Source organism: Tamandua tetradactyla, chromosome 9 (genome assembly GCF_023851605.1).
Source record: "Tamandua tetradactyla isolate mTamTet1 chromosome 9, mTamTet1.pri, whole genome shotgun sequence".
Taxonomy (NCBI): Eukaryota; Metazoa; Chordata; class Mammalia; order Pilosa; family Myrmecophagidae; genus Tamandua; species Tamandua tetradactyla.
Window position 1 is genome coordinate 15,437,778 of NC_135335.1, and position 17,927 is coordinate 15,455,704.

The window sequence follows — 17,927 nt, forward strand, 5'->3', positions numbered from 1 at the left end:
TGTCCTGGAGAAGAGAGAGCTGGAAACTTTGATATGAAATCTTTCCTAACACATTTGCACAGCTGTCATGCAGAAGAGAACTCTAGAGGGTAAAAATAGGACCAGTGGAGGAAGTTTTTGGTAGATAGTCTTTAGCTCAAAATAAGGTATAGTGCTTTAAAATTGAGTTGCCCAACAAGGAATGGTATGTCTTATGAGCTAATAATCTCTCTGCTGGAGGTTACATATACTCCGACTAGCAGAGCAAGGCTTGAACCAGGAGAGTAGCATGGTGTAAAGAGGTCTTTATCTTTGGATTCCTAAATACTTGTGGTTCTCATCCTGGATCGTTTTTTTGTTGTTGTTGTTAGCTACTTTAGTTCCATTTCTGAAAAGTGGAGACAATGACACCAGGTGTTATTGAAAAAATTGAGATAATCTATAGATTAGTATATAGTAGGTGCCCAATAAATGTTGTTTTTCTCTTTTCATCCAGGCCTAGAATATGAAGTTGACTTAGTTGTTATGGCTTTATTTTCAATAAGACAGCAGCACTCGTTTTTTCTGGATGTCCCAGTATGAGGGTCCATATGTCTCAGTTTACTGAGGACATTCCTGGCTTATTCCAGTTGTCCCAGCATAATTATTAATATCATCTCATTTCTCTCTCAAAATTGTCCTGATTCAAGCAATTAGTCATAGGATTGTTCAACTAGAACCTTCTTAGTGCCTTCCTTAGGGCATCTTTCAGTTCCTTGTTCCTCATACTATAGATCAAGGGGTTTAAAATGGGGGTGATGAAAGTATAAACCACAGACACCATCTGGCCCATTTCAGGTGAGTATCTGGAACTGGGGGACAAATATATAAAGCTGGTGCAACCATACTGCAAGAGGACCACTGTGATGTGAGAGGAGCAGGTGGAGAAGGCTCGGTGGCGCCCTTCTGTTGACCGAATCCGTAAAATAGCTGCCAAGATGAAGCTGTAGGAGACAGAGATCAACGAAAGGGGGACACTTAGGACAATGAAGCTGATGATATACAGGGCAGTCCTGTGAACACGTGTGTCTGCACAAGCCAGGCGCATGACTGCAGGCATGTCACAGTAGAAATGGTAGATCTCATTGTTGTTGCAGAATGGGAGATGGAAGATTAAAATGGTCAGTGGCAGTGAAAGCAGGAACCCCAACATCAGGGACCCTACCATCAGCTCCACACACAAGGACCAGCTCATGATGAGGGTATATCTCAGAGGGTAACAGATTGCGATAAACCGGTCATAAGCCATGATTGCAAGCAGGACACAGTCAGCACCACCCAAGAACACAAAGAAAAACATTTGGGTGCCACATCCAGGAATAGAAACAGGAGTTTTTCCCATTGACAGCAAGTTGGCCAAGGCCAGTGGGGCAATGGAAGAGGTATAGAAGATTTCCAGGACTGCCAAGTTAGCCAAGAAGAAGTACATGGGGGTGTGAAGACAGTGGTTGACTTGGACAATAACTGTGATGGCAGCATTGCCAATGAGGCTGGTCAAGTACATCACCAGGAAGACCACAAAAATTGCTATCTGGACCTCAGGGTCAGTTGAGAACGGATGAAAGAAGAATTGCATTTTTGCAGTTATGTTTATTTCTTCCATGGATGGTGTATTGGACCTACTAAAGAAAAGATGGTATGAACCTCTACACATCCCATTTAATGTGAGACTTTCCCAGCTCGTCCACTCAGTGTTAGAGACCCTTTATGTTTTAGGTTCCCTGAGGACAGGGGCTATGTTGTATGACAAGTTAACATCTATTAAATGTTAAATGCTAGGCATGGTGAAATGTGTTTTGCATGCATTATCTCAATTCATACAAGCACTTATTGAGGCATGTGCTATTATCATATCCATTTTGCAGATTAAGAAATTTTTCTTAAGTCACATAGCTAGAAATGAGCAAAGCTAGGATTTGAACAATATTTGACTACAGAGCTCTTATGCTTAACCTCAATCTCTACTATACTGCATCCCTCTATACTCTATATATCCTCTGTAGCTTTGTTGTTTGATCTATTATTTGATCAATTCAGCTCTAGGTTTAATTGTAGATGGTCTATTGGGAAAGATGTGAGAACAAAAATGTTGAATTACAGTTATTTCCAAATTTCAGAGATATAATTACAATCTAGCCTGTGACTTATCTGGTAGTTGCTGCCTCCATCAGTGCCACAGAAAGAACCTCCATTCTCTTATAAAGAGCAAGGAGAAACTGTTTGATGAAAAACTGTGAAGTTTTGGGTAGAGATGGAGGGAGAGTGATTTAATTCATTTCTCACGAGAGGAAGTGTGAGAAAAAAGACAAGGCAGAATTCTGTGTGATTTAGGGCCTAAGTCCTAAGTGATGTCCTAAAAGTTTTCATAGGTGCACAAGACAGCTGCAGTTTTAAGCTTCTGCCTCCTGGTGGCTGAATCTACTCCCCAAATTGGAACAATAGCTTGGGATCAAACCAAACTTAATTGATGCAAAATGAATTACTCAATTCATTAGGACTTTGGAGATAAAAGGTTCCAATATGGTTTCCCTGCATGTTCTCTCTTCAACTACCACCTCTTTGGGCTCAGTTGGTCCAGTTTATGTCCCTGGCATATATCACATGATTCAATGCAATGTGTAGCCTATATTGGATTCATTACATTACAAGGTCTAGAAAAAGAAGGGGAAATCAAATGCAGAAAAATACTGTAAAATATAAGTTTGGTTTGGCCCCAAGCTATTGTTCTGATTTTGGGAGTAGACTCAGCCACCAGGAGGCAGGAGCTTAAAACTGTAGCTATCTTGTGCACCTATCTTACTACATAGGAAATCAAACTACTACATAATCTGTTAGGATACTGATTTAATTACTCTCTTCATTTCTTTATGAAAAACTTTTCCACTTATATTATGGCCTTGTTTCCCCACATGGTAGCACTTAAAAGAAACCTGGAGGGAAAAAAAAGACATCTTATCTATGGCCAAATTCTTAGAATTCATTTATTTAAAAAAGAAAGTATACTACTTTTGCTAGTTACTTATGACAAAATGAAGATGTGGAGCTAGGCCTTATTTGGACACTATATTAACTTTACATCACCTATAGAAGTGCTTTTTGCTACTGCAAAGAAGAAACTCACTTGACATAACTTTGAAAAGATAGTCTGGAACTCTCAGATATCCCACTCATATGATGTGAAAATACAAAATCAAATGTGGACATCAGGCAAAAAATAGCTGCACGCCTGTTGATTTCATTTTAAATATAATTCTAGAGGGTTGTTGGTGGTTATTTATCCCTTTATGATATCTAAACTGGAATGTGTATATTCTAGAGTCTAGAGGTGGAAAATTGTGTCCTGGGAGAATGTGAAGTAACATGGTTAAGTTGGCACAGATTGTGCCATCAATTTTAACTGGAAACATTTTGGAAATGGTTATATGTCAAAACAAACATGGTGAAAGTTTAGGGTAGAAGGAATATTTGCATGAATTTGAGGGGATAAAAGCAAAATTTTAAAGAACTTGTGGTTGTTCCTCAAGTCCTTAGGAGTATAAATTGTACCATGCTAATTAGAGTACTTATGTGGAAAAGTGTTAGGTGTACTGATTTAGACCTTAGATTGGTTATTACCCAGTGGAAAATACAATTCCCTGAACCTCCCAAATATGTAATCTTGACTTGGAACAGATCCTCCTTTATCGTTCTAAGGAACACAGCAAAATAGTAGCCAACTTATTTTAAGAGAGGAATGGCCCAGGGAAACACTCCCAGGGCATAGCAAGCCTTTGGAAAAATAATTTATTATTTCTTGCAGTTGTTTACCATTACATCATGCAGAAAGAGATTCTGCAAGCCCTTTGACTTTCATGTAATCCCTGTACAAGTTGAGTGGTGGCCTCAGAAAGTCACAAGATGCCCACAGAATCAGACATCTGCCAGGTTACTAGAGCCATCCTTTCAAATAAATTATCTGATCTGTCCAAGGTTGCATTAGTGGATCAGTAATTAATCTCTTAAACGTACAAGGTGCTCTAGGGACTCAAAGATGAATGCAAGGCCATCTCATCTCTAGAGTCAATGGGAAAAAGACCAATAGGGAGATTTTCCAATCTCTTAATTCAGTTTGCAATACCTTTGCAGACTGCTTTGTCAGTTTCTTTTAATTCAAATTGTAGACAACATTCAATCATGGGAGAAAAAACATAGGTAAAAGGAACTTCAGTTTACCAAAAACTGCAAAGAAAAGAGGAGGGCAGGCTGATTGTTCTTTTAACAGAGTCAATAAAACTGACTCTTTGGTTACAAGACCAAATTTTGGGGGAATGCATATAACAGAAAGGTGTATAGATTTCGGGGAAATGAAGACGCTTCTAAGACAGATGGTAGAAATCAGACTACGTTGGAATTAAAGCATAGAAATTTAAATTCCAGCTTTGCCAATTATTGCTCTCCCATCTTGGTAAGTCCCTTGCTTTCTCTAAGACCTATTTGCTCACAATAATGCCTCACCACTTTACTCAATTTTGTGAGATACAGATGAAACAGTGCCCATAAAAGAAGCTATTAGAATGACTCTCACATATTAACTGTTTAATAAGTATATTGTTTCATGGAGTTCTAGTCATGCATCCTGAGACTGAAGAAGTGTTAAATTGTGTAACAGATGGAAAACTATCTAGTCCATCTGATATTTCCTGTGAGAGCTTTCCACTACTGCTTCCCTTCATGTCACCTTATATTCAGAATTCCTCTGTAAATAGGGGGAAAGATGACTACTTTTTCATCTACATATAAACCAGCTGTTACTGTTAAAACAAAGTTCATATAAATAACATCTTGATATTAGTTATATGTACATGACCTAACAAATACACTTGGTATATCTATTAGCACAAATTTAGACTCACCTGAAGAAGGAAATTACATCTTAATTTGGGTTTTAAATATGGGATTGCTAGAAAAGGAAGGACAGTGTTATAACCATCATTCATAGGGAAAAAGTCCTCCTTGGAGCATAAATATCTATGGCTTCTGGAGATAGTCATGCCAGCTGTAGCAGGTCATGGAAGATCTATTGGAACCTATTCAGAAAAACGTTCCAATATTAGATGTACCCAAACAAAAGACATATTTTATCCTTACAATATATTCCTGAATCACATTTTCTATATGTTCAAAGAGTCTCCTATGAGTATTTTCTGGAAACAGCATCTGGAAAGGAGAAACAAAACTGTATTTCTTTACTGCTAATAAGTTCAACTGTTGCTTCTGAAGGTCAAAAATGGTAGCACAGAGACACTTTTCACATGGCTCAATATAATACTTTTGTGAATGAACTTTGAGTATGTCAAATGAAACATTCAGATATTCAACAAAAAGTTAGTGTTCTCCTACTACATGTTAATGGATAACAATTTATTGGGTATTTACTAAGACCTATATACTGTGCTCATCATTTCACAGATGTCATTTCATTTATGTGGCCCTTCAGTCTTATATAATAGTAATTTTATTGCCTCTACTTTTCAGAAAAAGAAATTAAGGCTTAAGCGTTTAGATAACTTGCCCAGCTAGTAAATGGCAGAGTAGCACTTAATTCCTAGGTCTGTATAAAAGCAAGTCTATGTCTTACCACCAAAATAATCTGTCCTTCCCTGAGCACTGCACTATATGCAAGCCTGAATGATTTATGCCCAAAGAACCATATTCCTTTAATCCTAATTGTCCTGTATCAACAAACATTTTCAGTGTTACATGATGCACCACAAGTATTCCTCAGATTGTTACACAGGCAATGCTTAGTATCTCAATTTGTTCTTTAAACATTCTCTTTCCTTTTCCTTCTCTCTTACTGCCTACACATTTAATCCACAATATTTATGTTAATAAATCCTTTTACAAACATTTATTAATGTCCTAGCTCTTGTTTCTGGGAGAAGAGGGAGGAGTGTGGAGAATGAGAGAGGTGTTAGTGCCCAGAGAGCTCAAAATTTAATATGAGAACTAGTAATAAAAATGGTTCAAGTGAATTCAATACAAGTGCTGATATGAAAAGACAGTGTGCTAGGGAGCAGAGGTGTATCTTAGTGCAATAAACAACTTTCGAAAAATTACATGTAATTGCAATTATTTTTTAATGCGTAAAGGGGATTTTCACTGTGAAGGAAACTTCTAGTCATTGCTTTTATAATAGTAGACAATTTATCACTTTTCAGCTTCTGAAAGTTTGAAATTCAGAATAATAGATTTTTTTTTAAGTGGAGAACCCCTTGAAAGTGCTCACATTTCTACATTTCAGAACTGGTCAATGAGCTCATCTTCTTTGACCTAGATTGTGTGATCAATTCACCATGTTGAATAGATTCTTCTCCTCGCCCTTCATCATCTTGAAGGGCATAGATTTAAAATATGTATTCTTACTTCTCCTTAAGCCATCTGGTATAAAACACTGCTTCTGAGTAGGAGCTTTGACTCTTTCTGTGAAAAGCTCTATACTTAGTTCTGGCCCATGTGAACTCTAAGTCCTAGGCAATGGATTTTCCTAATCTCCTAAAGTCTGAGCTCTTGAGGAGATTCTTCTTACCTTTTTGCGAACTTGTGTGGATTACAAGCCTAGACCCTTTGCTGAACATTGAAGAGCCCAGGGACCTGCCTCAAAGTCCTCTGTCATCAGAGGAGTCCTGGGCTGGCCTGCTGGCCACTTGTAGATGCACATATCTCTCTGACTCAGGGTACTACGTTGAAACACATCTCGGGTCAGACCAGATTCCTATCAAATAAACTCTCTTGGACCAAGGGTATGATCCATCCTGCCTCTTCTTTATACCAGATAAAACTTGGTATTTACTTACACATTTCTGTAGCCTGGGGTTTAAATGGGAAGTTCCCCTCTATTCATACTTGAAAATTTCCATCAGTTAGGAACATTCATAACTAATCTGGAAAAGAGTCTTTCTAGGTCCTCTGAGATGACTGAGGTCCGCTTGGGAAGCATAAAGCACCAAGATTAAGTACAGTGTTCCTAAGAGTTAAAATTGCATCAGGAGTATTTGTTTGGTACATCGTCCCTAGGGAATATCTCCTGGTAACTTGTTGATGAGTTCAACTGGAAGAAAAAAAGATTATTATTTTCACTAGATTTATCTAGTAATTTTATTTAAATAACAGAAAATTTCCACATACAGTATTATACTTCTCTGGAATACTACCTGCTTTCTTCGCTTCTGGAAAATTATTTTTACCTAATTTTACTCTCTGATATTTACTCTTAGTCTCCTTTGCTGGTTTCTCCTCTTTCCCAAACTTCTATTCTAGCTATGCCTTGGTCCTAGGTCCCCTTTTCTATTTGTATTTTTACCCAGGGTGATCCAGTTTAGTTGTTAACTTTAAACTCAGGTGACATACTAGTAACTCTTAAGTGTTATCTGCATATCTGCAGCCTAATCTCATCTGTGAACTCTGGATTTTCATATCCAATCAGCTATACTGACATCTCTATTTAGATTAGCTAATAAGTATCTCATATTTAACATGTGTAAAATAGAACTCTTCATCCATCATCCACCTGGGAGTTAAAAATATTCAAATCCTCACAGTGGTCTCTTAATAAATATTTGTTGAAATCAATGAATAACTATATTTCATTCAGTTTCATCCAATTTCAGGTAAAACATCTGGAGAGATGGTCTTTATTCCAGTACCCTTTGGAGAAATGAGGGGTCATGAAGAGCTCCTGCTTTTTTTAAAAAATTTTTATTATTATTGCATGGTTGGGAAATTAAAACCTAGTCTCCTGCATGAAAGGTAAGCATTATACCACTGAACCACCCATGCACCATCATTGTTTTTTTTTTTTTTTATTAATTAACGGAAAAAAAGAAATTAACCCAACATTTAGAAATCATACCATTCTACATATGCAATCAGTGTTTTTTTTTAAGTCATTCATAAAATCATAGAATTAGAATGAATTTAAGAGGTTGTCTAGTGGTTACCACCTTGTATTCTCAAATCTCAAAGGGCCCTCAAGATTATTATTAGGGTTTTTAAGGTAATGTTAATATTCCCAGCGTTCTAACCCAGTGTTCTAATATTAGTTATATATTTTATGAGATAAGGTTACACATATATTATTATTGCTTTTTATATTTTGCATTTAAAAGATACAATTTGGCAGACAATAATTTTTAAAACATGGCATTTTCAACAACATAGAATAATGGTTTAAAAAGTGGATTTGAACTCAGACAGACTTAGATTCAAGTCTTGACTCAGCCACTCACTGATTGTGTGCTCTTGGGTAAACAAATTAACCTTTCTAAGGTTAATAGCATGGAGCGAGTTTCTATATGATGTGTCACTACTCCTCCTTTGCCCCATACCCTGATAACCATTAATTTATTTTCTTTCCCTGTGGATTTACCTGTTGTGAATATTTCATATAAATGGTACCATATAGTGTATGACCTTTTGTGTCTGATCTCATTCTCTTGGCTTTTCTTTTTATGGCTGGAATAATATCTCATTGTGTGTATATACCACATTTGGACTGTTTTTACCATTTGGCTGTTTGTGAATAATGCTGCAATGAACATTGGGGTACAAATATTTGTTCAAATCTCTGCTTTCAATCCTTTTTGAGTGTTTATTTAGAAGTGGGATTGCCAAGTCATATGGTAATTCTATGTTTAACTTTTTGAGGATCTGCCAGACTGTTTACCACAGTGGCTGCTCCTCTTGATATTGCTGTCACAAATTTATAATCGTGGGCCCATTAAAATTATTATTTTTTTTACTAATTATTTTTTATGCATTTGCCTTTTAAACCTCATAGGAAATGAAAGGAGGATTTACAAGCCAAAATACAATAGTTCTGGATTTTATACTAAACTTGTAGTTACCATAATGAAATTCTTTATTTCTTTGTGTAGCTTCAATTTTATGTTGTGTTGGTTTGAACTGTTATTCCAGAGAAGCCATGTTCTTTTAATCCAAGCTTGTGGGCATAGACCTGTTGCTGGTAGGACCTTTTGATTAAATCGTTTCCTTGGAGATGTGACCCACCCACTCTGTTTACTGGAGTCCTCTATGCAGAGAATAAAAGACAGAAAATAAAAATGAAACTGTGGAAGTTAGGTTCAAGTGTCAATTTGAACAGGTGAAGGTGCTTAGTCCCATTGCTGTAGAAATGCACCATTGGCATATGGAGCTCATCTGTCACTGGTTGCATCTGCAGTCCACTAGGGGGAATACCTGTTGCTACGAATGATGTTTGATTTAATTGGCTGGATGCTTAAATGAGAGCGCTCAACACAGCACATCCCAAGCAGCCCAGTATACCTCATTTTAGCACTAGCAGCTCAGCCCAGACCTTTGGAGATATAAAAAGGAATCACCCCAGGGAAAGCTGTTGGAACCCAGAGGCCTGGAGAGAAGGCCAGCAGAGACTGCCTTTTGCCTTCCCGTGTAAGAGAGAACCTCAGATGAAGGTTAGCTGCTTTTCCTCTGAAGAACTATATGTTTTTAACTAAATAAATCCCCTTTTATTAAAAGCCAGTCCATCTCTGGTGTGTTGCATTCTGGCAGCTTTGGCAGGCTAGGGCAGGAGCTCAGAGCCGATGCAGAAAGCAGAGAGATGACAGACACTTGGAGATAGAAAATGCCCCTGGAAATGCTAAACTAAGAACTTATTGAAATAGTTGGATTAAGTGTCCATGCTACCTCAGGGATGGTTTCTGTCCATTTATTTTTTTCTCCTGTGAGTGGACTATACTTTTCTGTTCGTATGAATGCCTTGTAATTATTTTTGTTGCAAACTGGGCATTTTGAATATCATAATCTAGTAACTCTGGAAATGAGATACTTCCCCTTCCACAGGACTTGCTCTTGATAATTGTTGAGAGCTTCAGTCATCACAAGTTTAGAGACTTTTTCAGGTATCATTGCAAATATTGGATTCCTTGCTGTGTGTGGTCACTGTTGTCTCTGTTCACTTAAATCAGTGGTCAGTTAGTAACCTGAAAAATATTTACTTAAGTGCCTGGAGGCATAAGAAGGGATTCTCTTCTGTTATTTTTCAGCTTATTTTTGATCTGGACTATACTTCATTGCTAAGTGAGGGTACCTACAACTGCCTTAGCCTTCACCATCTGCTATGTGGAGCCCACAGATCCATCAGAGGCATAAGCCTAGGATTCTCTTAGGTCTTTTCAGAGCATGTGTCTGGTAGTGCATTGTTTCCTGCAATGACTCTTCTGAGTCTGTATCCCTTCAAGAAACTTTGTCCTCAGTTTCCTCCTTCTGTGGCATTTGGATATTTCTACTACTTGTCCTGTCCACCATTTCTTGCTCCAACTGCCTGGAAAGCTGCTACAGCCCAAGAGAGGGGAGAGCAAAGTTCATCTTCTGCCCTAGTTCTTTAAAGAACTACTAGACAGGTCAAAGCACATTACTACAGTATTATAAAAGCAGGACCAGTACCAGTCCCTTGGCACCAATAAGATACACAAGGAACATGGGCCACTGTCCCCATGGTTACTATACTGGAAAATGGGAGGTGGAGGGCTGGTGACCAAAAATGCCACAATGCTCTCTCAAGTAAACTTAGCTGTGACCAAAAATGCCACAATGCTCTCTCAAGTAAACTTAGCTGCTCTTTTATTTATTAAGCAGCCTATGGTTGTTGTAAATTTTGGATGAAGTTCCAGAGTTCTGAAAAAGTTGATTATGTCAGTCTTTGCCTGTTTATGGTTCAGTGGAGGGATCAATTTTTTGACACTCTACTCTGCCATTTTTGGTATCACTGACCTAGTATTCTAATAGTGGTATGGTTTCCCTAAGGGGGAAAAGTTTGGAAATGAGGTCATATTAGTAAAGGTGGATGTCTATTTTTTTTTTATCTAGGAACCAACAAGTGAGTAACATATTAGTAACTATGCACATTACTTATTAATATGTTCAATTCATTCCTACACTGCAAGAGAACCTCTGAAATGGGACAGGGATTCCCCTTTCTCAGGGACAGAGAGTAGAATGAACACAGGCATTAACAGAAAACAAAATAAAACTGCAGAAATCTGCACAGAATTTTTTTACCATATTTATTTGGAATACCTTCTGAACATGCTACTGATTGACTAAACTGATATAATAAACCATACTACTCTGTTTTTCAGCGTGAGCTTTAAAAAAAAGATTTGAATAAAGCACAGGTAAAAATGGAAAGGGTTCACCTTCTATTTTGAAACTTGGTTGTAAACCTCAGACCAAGCAGGATACTTAGATACTGACTCTTCATTATCTTTACTCTGTTTCCAGCTCCAATTTCTTCACTGGCTCCTTGGTACTTCTAGTGATTTGGAGTTGTATGTACCCCAGAAAAAGAAATAGTCAAACTTAATTCATGCTTGTGGGTGTGAACCCATTGTAAGTAGGACCTTTTGATGATGTTACTTCACTTAAGGAGATGTTGCCTAACTCCATCAGGATGGGTCTCAGTGCTGTTATGGAGCCCTTTATAAGTGGAATGGAATTCTCACAGATAGAAAGAAAAATCCATGGGAAACAAGAGCTGCAGGGCAACAGACCTTCGGAGAAAATAAAGAAGCCAGTAGAGGCTGCTATGTGTATTGCTATATGACAGAGGAGCCAAAGAGAGGATAACTGGCAGCCACCTGCAAAGCCAATGTTTTAGTTTTCCAGGCTCCTGTTTGAAGGGATTATGCACCCTAGAAAAGCTACGTTTTAATCCTGATCCATCTTGTGGAGGCAGCCATTTCTTTTAACCCTTATTCAGTACTGTAGGTTGGAAGCTTGATTAGGTTATCTCCATGGAGATGTGACACACCCAGTTGTGGTCGTTAATCTTTGATTAGGGGGAGATGTGACTCCACCCATTCCAGGTGGGTCTTGATTAGATTACTGGATACCTTTAAAAGAAGAAACATTTTGGAAAAACTTTCAGAGCCAGGAGAACCACGAGAGCTCATGCAGCCAGAGACCTCTGGAGATGAAAAAAGGTAATGCTCCTGGGGGAGTTTCATGAAGCAAGAATCCTGGAGAGAAAACTAGCAGATGTTGCCATGTTTGCCATGTGCCTTTCCAGTTGAGAGAGGAACTCTGAATGTCATCAGCCTTCTTGAACCAAGTTATCACCTAGATGCCTTCATTTGGACATTTTTATAACTTGCTTTAATTGGGACATTTTCATGCCCTTGGAACTGTAAACTTGCAACTTAATAAATTCCCCCTTTAAAAATCCATTCTGTCTCTGGTATATTGTATTCCAGCAGCTAGCAAACTAGAACACTGTTCAAGCAAAGAACAGGTAGTGATTTAGCTTAAACAATGAGAATTTATTTCTCAGTTTTGATGTTAGGAAAAAGTCCAAATCAAGGCAGTGCTTTCTCCCTGAAGACTGTGGCATTCTGAGGCTGGCTGTTGGCAATCAGTGGTCAGCTTGTGACATGGCAAGGCACGTGGTGACCTCTTCTGGCCTCCCTTCTCTTCTAAGTTTCATTGATTTCAGCTTCTGGCTGCTCCCTTTGTGGCTTTCTCTCTGTGATCTGAATTTCATTCTCTTCTAAAGGACTCCAGTAATAGGATTAATATCCATCCTGATTGAGGTGGGCCACAATTTAACTGAAGTAACCTTCTTAAAAGCTCCTGCTTACAATGGGCTGACATCCAAGGAATGGATTAAGTTTGAAAACATATTGTCTAGGCTCCATTATTCCAAACAACACACTCCACACTCTGGACCCAAAAAAAAGACATGCTCTTTCCACATGCAAAATACATTCATTTTATCACAACGTCCCTAAAACCTTAAATAATTTCAGTAACAATGTAAAGTACAAAGTCTCATCAAAATCAGTTACAGGTGTGGCCTGTCCTGGGGCATAATTCCCCTCTGCCTGTGGACCTGTGAAATCTAGAGAACAAGTTCTGCTTCTGATATACAATAGAGGAACAGGAACAGAATAGACATTTGAATCTCTTATGTACCCCAGAAAAGCCATGTTTTATCCTGATTCAATCCTGTGGGCGGTCATTTCTTTTAATCCTGATTCAATATTGTAGGGCAAAAACTTTTGATTAGATTATCTCCATGGAGATGTGGCATGTCCAATTGTGGGTGTGAACTTTTGAGTAGATGGAGATATGATTCCATCCATTAAAGATGGGTCTTGATAAGTTTACTGGAGTCCTTTAAAAGGGGAAATATTTTGAAGAAATTTCAGATGCTTGGACTGCCTATGTAGACATTTGGAGATTGAGACAGAAATAGTCTGGGTACTAAGCAAGGATTCAGAGAAATAGCCAGAACGTGAAGAGAAGAAATCTCTGCCCCCAGCAGATGCTAAGATGCTAAGCTAAGAGATGAAACCCAGAGTTTTGTCCTGGAGCTGCTAAATGAATATCCACAGATGCTTAGAGAGGAAACCACTGGTATCAGAAGCTAGAAGCAAGGGAACTGGTAACAAGGACCAGCAGCTGCCAGCCACATTTCTTCCTTTATCACCCTTCCCCGAGCCAAGGTACATTTCTCTGGATACCTTCGTTAGGACATACTGGCCTTAGAGCTGTTAACTTGTAGCTTATTAAATTCCTTTTTTAAAAGTCATTCCATTTATGGTATATTGCATTCTGGCAGCATTAGCAAGCTAATACAGCATTCCCATTGCAATAAGGAAGAATTGGAAGGAAACTGGTGTCATGGGTCCCAAACAGTTCTGAAATCCAGTAGGGAAAACTCTATTGGATTTGAGGTCTGAGAGTCATCTATGGATTGATGCTTTGTCATCCAGCCCTGATGGAATGGCAGCTCCACCCTTCCCAACTGCTTACACAGTAGCCATTCTCTCCCCAAACACTGGAGTGAAGGCTCCACCCTCTGACCATCATGGGGATGGTGGACAGGTTCTCAATGAACCCTGGAGCACAGGCCTCACCATCTCTGAGTGTCAGTGTAGCAGCACTCTCCTTGCTCCCTGAACAATGGGGCAAAAGGCCCACTCTCTCCAAGGGCTGAGGCAGATTTGCCTTTTTCACATACATGGGTAGGCCTACTTTCTTGGCCCGAGGTGATCTCTTCAGTCCAGTTCTAGGCTTCCATTCTTTTGTACTTGAAGTCATTCTTCCTTTAATTTGTTTCTGCTCTGTCTCTTTCAGTTCAGATTTGTAGTGATTTAGCTCATACCAATTTTGCAAAAAACTTGTTGGCTTTGCATGTCATTCACAGAGGTCTAAATCACCAATTTCTGATTTCTTTGTGCCTAGAGGTACATTTCTCAATGTATCCCTTTCCTCCATTTCACTATAAGCTGCAAGGGGAAACCAGGCAGCACTTTCCACATTTATATTGGAAATCTCAGCTAAATATCCAAGTTCTTTGCTTTCAAGTTCTGCCTTCCATCCAACATCAGAATGCAATCTTACCAAGTTCTCTGCTTCTTTAAAACAAGGATAGCCTTTCCTCCAGTTTCCAGAAGCACATTTATCCTTTCCTTCTAAGGCTTCATCAGAAGCACTTTTAACACATATTTCTACCATCAGTCTCTTCAAAGAAATCTAGGCTTTCTATCAAGCACCTCAAAATTCTTCCACCCCTTATCCATTATCCAATTCCAAAGCCATTTCCACATTTGGTATTTGCAATAGCAGCATCTCACTCTTCTGGTATCAAAATCTGTTTTAGTTTCCTAGGCTGCTCAAGCAAATAATATGCAGTGGTTCAGCTTAAACAATGGGAATTAATTTGCTTTTGATTTTGAGGTTAGGAAAAAAGTTCAAATCAGGATATAAACAAAGCTCTCTCCCCAAAGACTGTAGATTTCTGGGTCTGGCTGCTGGTAATCATTGTTCCTTAGCTTGTCACATGGCAAGGCACGCGGCAGCCTCTACTGGCCTCCCTTCTCTTTTGAGTTGCATTGATTTCAGCTTCTGGCTGCTCTATCTGTGGCTTTGTCTCTCTCTGCATGAATTTCTGGATTAATTTATAAAGGGCTTCAGGAATAGGATTAAGACCTATCCTGATTGAGGTGAACTACAACTTAACTGAAGTAATCTCATAAAGTTCTCATTTACAGTGGATTCATATCCGTGGGAATGGATTAAGTTTAAGAAGATGTTTTTCTTTTGTACATCACTCCCAACCAACATAGCCACTCTTCAAGAAGAAAATGCCACTTTGATGATGGCTTGATTTGGCCTCAAAACTGTAAGCTAATATATTTCATAGTTTAAGCCAACCCATTGCATGGTACTTGCTTGAGCAGTCAAAGAAAACTAAAACAGTACTATCCTTCCATAACTGTCAAATTATGGCTACCAGATGTCCCACTTCAGTTATGTCTCACTCTCATCTCAATATTGCTAGTAGATTCATCCAAAGACCACAGCTCCTATGAGATAAATTATGGGTCTGTACAATCAAATATTTTCTTAGAATTTAGGCTACTCTATTAAATTACAGGACATATTTCCTTCTACTTTGTTACTGGCTGACACACTGGTGCAATTAATTTTTTTCTGATTTTAGTGCAGATCTTAGTTTTTCCAGAAGTATCTGACCAACTCATAATTACCTTTTCCCCATTTCCTATATGAATAGACATACATATGCATCCCTGTTTTATAAACAGATGTATACTTAGTAGAAGAGAGAGAATCTCCATAATTGTCATCACAGGACCCAGAGAGAATCACCCACTATTGAGAGAATGGCAAGTCTGAATTTTCATGTCTCTGTTCAAATATGGATAAACAGAAAAAACTTAATCTCTACACCTGCTTTAAAAGGCTATGATTATTTCTAAATTTTCATGCAAGAAGGTAAACTGTGAAAGGTGCAAAATACAAAGAGCACAATTTTGAAGAAATTTTACACTGCAATCTCTTAACTCTGTTAAGCAAATTAAAGAAAGTGAACTTAAAAAGGGATTTTTTTCAACTGTGCTCGTCTACTTTCCTCCTTTAGGTACTATTTGAAAATGTGTGTCCAAATTTTGGTGCATGTATAACATTTAGTGATATTTACTGGTGTTTAGTTGTGGGAATGAGGAATACTAAACATTTTACCATTTCCAAAACATTCCTGACCAATGAACTGTTTTATGCAAAATGCCTATAGCGCTGTCATTATGAAACACTGCTCTAATGAATAAGAGACGAATTGATGAGATAAGGCAAGAGCCTGAAATGAAAAAGGAGCTGGCCAAGAAAATTTTTCAAAGAAATATTTATGTCATGCAACATATGCATGTGTGTGTGTTTGTATAACCTCAGAAAATTGCTTGGAATACAAAGAAAATGAAGGTGATATGTTATCAAAATGAAATGATAAATAATACAGAAATCCAACATATAAACAATTGGTGGTCATGCAAACAGAACAACAAATTAAATGAATAAATGCTAAAATAAAAAGTAGAATTAAATACCTCCAAATTAAGGAAAGAGTGTAATATGGCCTCTAAAAGTTTCATTGGGCAAAATTACAGAAAACTGAGCAATATTATCTGGTCATAGTATCAAATTTCAAAGGTAAAAAGCTTCCTATATATGGCTAAGTCAGGAATGGCAAAAACTGTATGATCTATTGCTATAATGATTATAAATCCTCCCCTCTTTGTATCCAAAGCCCCTTGCTATAAACAATTTTTTTCTTCCCACACTGACTCTGGTTTTGGCCATATGACTCAATATCACCAATAAGATAAGGGCAAACTAGACCTGAGAATAGAAAAATAATTGTACCTTGGAATTTGCCCTCTTTTGCTGCTCTTGGAACACAGTGTCCATGAGCATAAGGAGAGACTAGCCTGGCGGATTATAGCGATATGCGACCCTACCACGCCTATACTTCATTCAAACACCAGCCCCTGTTTGTTCTTCTATACTTAATTGAAATATTATTTGATTTATGATTCTCCCCTTCTCTCCCCTATAATTGTCAAATGTTCCCCCTACTCTGCCATCATAGCATGCTGTACAAAACTCAGTATAACTGTATCCCAGTGCGTTAATATTATCTCTTTATGTTTCTGAAACCTAAATATTGAATTAATAAATATGATATAAAAATAATATTTTCATTGGCACTATTTAAATTACTCTTGAAAGTTAATTTTAGCTTAAAAATTTCCCCAAATACTGTGAATTCTTTGAAGGAATAATAAAAGATATGAACCTCTAGCTATTCTACACAAGGATGTAGGAAGAAAACTCAAATAGTCATAGATGAAATTGTAAATGGAAAAGGATATATAACCAGTCCTTCTACCATTTTATATAAAAAGCATGTTTCATTCAACATACAGGCTTCTTATTTCTCAATCTGTGTTCCCAAGAGGTTAGAGTCTGAAATGAGAAATTTTATGGATTATTATTTTATTAGTGGTGAAAATCAAGGAGTGGAAGAGCAAGGAACAAGTGGAGTGAAGTAGAGACAAATGGAAAGCCAATATGAAGATATATTATCTTATTGACTGTCTCTAAGTGAAACTACTCCCTTGATCCATGTGATTGTGTCCCGTTTTGCATCTCAGACCATCTATTCAGAGGAAGAAAAACTGAGGAATTTATCCATTAGATACTGCATTAGTTAGCATTCTCTAGAGAAACAGAATCAACAGGGAACACTTGAAATATAAAATTTATAAAAGTGTCTCATGTGACCATGGGAACGCAGAGTACAAAATCCGCCGGGCAGGCTGTGAAGCTGACGATTCTGAAGGAGGGTCTGGACGAACTCCATAGGAGAGGCTCACCAGTCAAAGAAGGAAGAGAACCTTTTTCTCCTAAATCCTCCTTAAAAGGCTTCCAGTGATTAGATTAAGCATCCCTCATTGCAGAAGACACTCCTCTTGGCTGACTACAAATGGAATTAGCTGTTGGTGCAGCTGATGGGATTATGATTTAAT

At 38.0% G+C, this 17,927-nt stretch overlaps 1 protein-coding gene across 1 annotated transcript; it reads right to left on the reverse strand.

Annotated features, from left to right (window-relative positions):
• Positions 1-691: 691 nt before the first annotated feature.
• Positions 692-1,621, reverse strand: OR10V1 (olfactory receptor family 10 subfamily V member 1). Its single transcript, XM_077115013.1, has one exon. The coding sequence runs from the start codon at positions 1,619-1,621 to the stop codon at positions 692-694; it is 930 nt and encodes a 309-aa protein (XP_076971128.1).
• Positions 1,622-17,927: the final 16,306 nt, after the last annotated feature.

Bases quoted from the DNA above. Each gene is read 5' to 3' on its own strand.
- OR10V1 (XM_077115013.1), bottom strand. From the start codon at position 1,621: ATGGAAGAAATAAACATAACTGCAAAAATGCAATTCTTCTTTCATCCG.